This window comes from Haliotis rubra, unplaced genomic scaffold (genome assembly GCF_003918875.1).
Source record: "Haliotis rubra isolate DU_JTF1 unplaced genomic scaffold, ASM391887v1 Scf1922, whole genome shotgun sequence".
Lineage (NCBI taxonomy): Eukaryota > Metazoa > Mollusca > Gastropoda > Lepetellida > Haliotidae > Haliotis > Haliotis rubra.
This window is the reverse complement of record NW_025765917.1, coordinates 10572-14797: the sequence shown is the minus strand read 5'-3', so window position 1 is coordinate 14797 and position 4226 is coordinate 10572. Positions and strand designations below refer to the sequence as shown.

The 4226-nt window shown below is 39.4% G+C and overlaps 1 protein-coding gene across 1 annotated transcript; it reads left to right on the top strand.

Moving 5' to 3' along the window:
* The first annotated feature begins 3009 nt into the window (after window positions 1-3009).
* On the top strand, window positions 3010-3916 carry LOC124274635 (protein ANTAGONIST OF LIKE HETEROCHROMATIN PROTEIN 1-like). The gene is given in 2 exon segments (XM_046709995.1): window positions 3010-3282; window positions 3369-3916. Coding segments are annotated over 2 exon segments (684 nt in total). The 5' UTR covers window positions 3010-3012; the 3' UTR covers window positions 3783-3916.
* The last annotated feature ends 310 nt before the right edge of the window (window positions 3917-4226 follow it).

Below are 4226 nucleotides of genomic sequence, written 5' to 3'. Positions count from 1 at the left end.
TACGCAATGGATTGATAATATATCTAAACGATATCAAATACAGAACATCATATAACATATAGTGTAGTAGTTCTGTACTAAGCATAATGCTTCAAGGGGAGTGTGCTGCTTAAAAACTAAATCCATATCTACATCTATTAGCCATTGTCAGACAGGCTTTGTCGCCACTGTAGTAGTCAGGCTGTCGAAGACGAAGTCCATTTCTTAGTTAGCTGTCCTTATTATTCTGATCTTCGGTATGATCTGTTTTAGAAAAACTAGTATCTTGTACCCAAATTTTGCTCAGTTATCCAACACTGAACAAGTTACACTCCTCTTACAAACATAAATTATTGTTAATCCACTGGCCGCTTTAGTTAGCCGTATGTACCGGCGTAAGCTATCATCCCTATAAATTTCTTTCTTTTTCCTTAGGTCTTTCATATGAGTGATACTCCTTAATGTTTTAATCTTATATTTTATACATTTTATGCACATATTGTCTAGTGTGTCTCATTGGCCATCTGGCCTGGTGTCTGTTTTTTTCTATGTGTTTTTACCGTTGCCATTTTTTGACATGTACATTCACGTGACACAAAAATAAACTATTTTGTCTTGCCTGTCTATAAATATTTTAACTACCAGTCCTACGTTCATTGAAATATATTTGGACTTTGGACCGTAGCCTGGGATGTTGATACGCTTTACAACAGATTACGTGAACACCCAGTGGGGCGTGGAGGGAGGTGTGGGTGGTCGTGTACACCATTGTGTTTGTTTTGCAACGCCAATAACCTTTCTAAAAAAAAAATGGTGTGTGTATGGTGGAGTGTGCAGATTAGCCAAGAAGAACGCGTTGTTCATCCTGCAAGACCGTTCAGGCAGAAGTCGGCAAATCACAGATACATGTTATTGGGGAGTACTTGATAACTGAAGCAACGTTTCTGTGTAGGTTCTCACACCATGTTCAAGCTAACGGTGACAAAAACCAAGTGATTAGAATGATCGAATGCTGTGACAAACATCGTGTACTTGAATAACAAGGGGTAGATAATTGGACGAGGCCAGGTGGGAAGTAAGAACAATAAATAGCACAGCCATGAAGCCGATAAGCAGGACGGATTAAGTTGTAAAACAGTCATAAAAAACGGGTGCTGATTGATAAAGTCTATATAGCGTGGTCAGCCATTCGTAGGCTATGGTATGTAGTACCCTTCGTCAGTCACTACATTCGCAGCGCTCGTTACACGTTGCTTTATGCAATGAACAAGAAGTTGCTATTAACAAAATGATTAAGAAGCCGCATGCTAGAATGCCAATAGAGAGAGAGAGTTTTATTCAGTAAAGGGGCCACAGGCCCATTATACATCAGGTGTACAGAATATACAATTATTAGAGCACCGTACAACATCATGAGAGCTGCACAATTATACATTTGTGGGGTACGGAGGCTGAAATAAATTTATTTCGTTTTTCATGGCAAAAATAGATATTTTGCAAGACAATTTATAGTATAAGTATTCTTTGTTGTAAAACAACTGGGCTAATTTCACTTCAGATGGATATATGTGATAATATTTAGGGAGGATATCATTTCTTAATTTCCCATAAAAAGGGCATTCCAGGCAAAAGTGATATTCATTTTCTATGTTAGGTATGATACAAAGCGGGCACAGGCGATCCTCCCTTTTAAGACCTAAATGTCTACCGTACTCTATCATCAAATTGTGGTTTGAGCAACAGGAAATCTACTTAAGAAGATTCGAAACTGTTTTACACTAACACTATCGATATAGAACTCGAAAGCTATACCTTCTTTGAGCCTGCGATAAAATCCAATTTCGAAACAAGTATGATACGAGATGACCACAACTGGTTATCTATATCAATACATCTTTGCTTAAATAATGATATGAAGGTAGAGATATTTCCAACACTTTGACTGGCCCACACATTGCAAAAACCATAACTGTACAAAGAGATTTCACCTTAAAAAGCCCAACAATCTATACCTTTTCAGCAAGACAATACTGATACTCATATACCTTATTTAAGATTACATTCTCAACTTGAGACAGGAGGCGAACCCAATATTTAACAATCTTAATGTACTGATTTACCTTTAATGAATGACGACCAATCTCAGCACGCGCTGCAATATTTGGCGTGTATCTTGAGAGACCCAAAACCTGTTTACAGAACCTATCGTGTACATTCAATACAGATGGCGACGGGTGGAAACCCCAGACTTCACTTCCGTATAGTAACAATGGCAGAACCTTGACATCAAATATGTGGAGCAAAACATTAATTGGTAGATTATAAAAATTCTTAACCGATGATTTGAAAATATTCAACACCTTCCATGCTTGGTCAGCCAAAGTTTTCTGTGTAATATACCATGATCCAGAGGAAGAGAAGTGAACACCCAAGTATTTATATGATGCGACAATTTCTCAAGCAACTGTCCATTCAAATGGAACTTTTCATAATGTCTTTAAGGCTTAAGGCTTGTTTATACGGCGAAAAATATACACATGTGCAAATTTGCATACATGAGTAAATTTACATAGGGAGTGTAATTTGCTAGGGTGACCAATTTGCTATGCGTTCATACGGACTTTAGGCAAAGCGGTAGTAAATCTTGATAATAGTTCATTTCTGCACTAGCAATGGATGGCGTAAGACGTGCGATAACAAGAAGGTATAGGCATTTCCCATATTACATCAGTGTTGGTCTGATACTGGGATGTTCCAATGATCGAACTTCTAGAAGAAAGCCAAGATCAAGTCATTGGTATACGGAAGTTGTTGGCAAACATTTCACTGATGCCGAATGGTTAGAAAATTTTAGAATGCGAAGAGAAACGTATGAATTGATCTGTACTCGACTAAACGATGAGCTCTCTCCTAAAAGGTTGCTATAACAATCTATTGGATGGCTTCCTCCGCAGAATATAGAACTGTGGCCAACCTTTTGGTGTCGGGAAGGCAACCGTATGTATCTGCGTCGATCAAGTGTGCGAAGCCATCATGAAACTTCTCCTGACTGAATACGTCAGGTTCCCCCAGGGAGACGCATTGAAGGATGTTATCAGGGGCTATGAGGAGCGTTGGGGATTTCCAAACTGTGTAGGATCTATAGATGGCAGTCACATCCCTATCATAGCTCCTAAATATTCACACGGTGACTACCTGAACAGGAAAGGTTTCTATTCTCTTATCCTTCAAGGGGTATGTGACCACAACCAGATGTTTACAAACATCAATATTGGCTGGCCAGGCTGAGTGCATGACGCCCGTGTCTTGAGTGAACTCAGTCATTAATTTCCTTGGTGATGATGGTTCTCTCTTTACCAAACTGGTTGAAGAACATTGGAAATACACAGATGCCCTTGGTGCTCCTTGGTGATGCAGCATACCCCTTAAAGTCATGGTTATTGAAGCCCTACACTGGCAGAGCTAACCTCACTCCAGCTCAGAGTACCTTCAACTATCGACTCAGCCGAGCCAGGATGACGATTGAAAACGCGTTTGGTCGCTTGAAGGGACGCTGGCGGTGTTTGCAGAAGAGGATGGACGTTGACGTCGAATTTGCCTGCACGGTAATTACATGCTGTGTTGTCCTCCACAACATTTGCGAGAGTGTACGTGACCTCTACAGGGAGGATTGGGACACCGAAGAAGACGAAGAAGAAAATGACTACCAACTGGATGTACAGGATGGGGGCGACGAAGGGATCCAATGTGCGAAAGCTCTGCGTGATGAAATCGCGCTGGCTTTCTGCAACGATGTGTTTTAAAGACATTATTCATTTGTGAAGACATTTACTTTGAGTAAACCATGTATAGTTCATATTGGTGATTATTGTAAACATTTAAACTTGTACATGCACGTGTTTCAAAATTCAAATTAAAGTATTTTGTGAAGATGTAAGCAATCCTTTCTTTTATGTCAACACATCAATACAATATTGCAACACATTGACCATAACCTCAGAGAACAATTTGACATGACGTTTTGCATTAGCTATAATACACACTTTCGATAGCCTCAAAACCAGGATCATGATTTTCGAAACGGTAAGATACGCAAACATTTGACGTTATTAGTGAATGACAAGTCATGGTTTCAACAGCATTATCCTCAAAGCTGTAAGGATAATTACGAGAGCTTTCAGTAATTATTCAAAGCTGGTAACAGAGGGTGAAAACCATGCTTTTTCTTCTTTTCGGAAAAAGTGAAA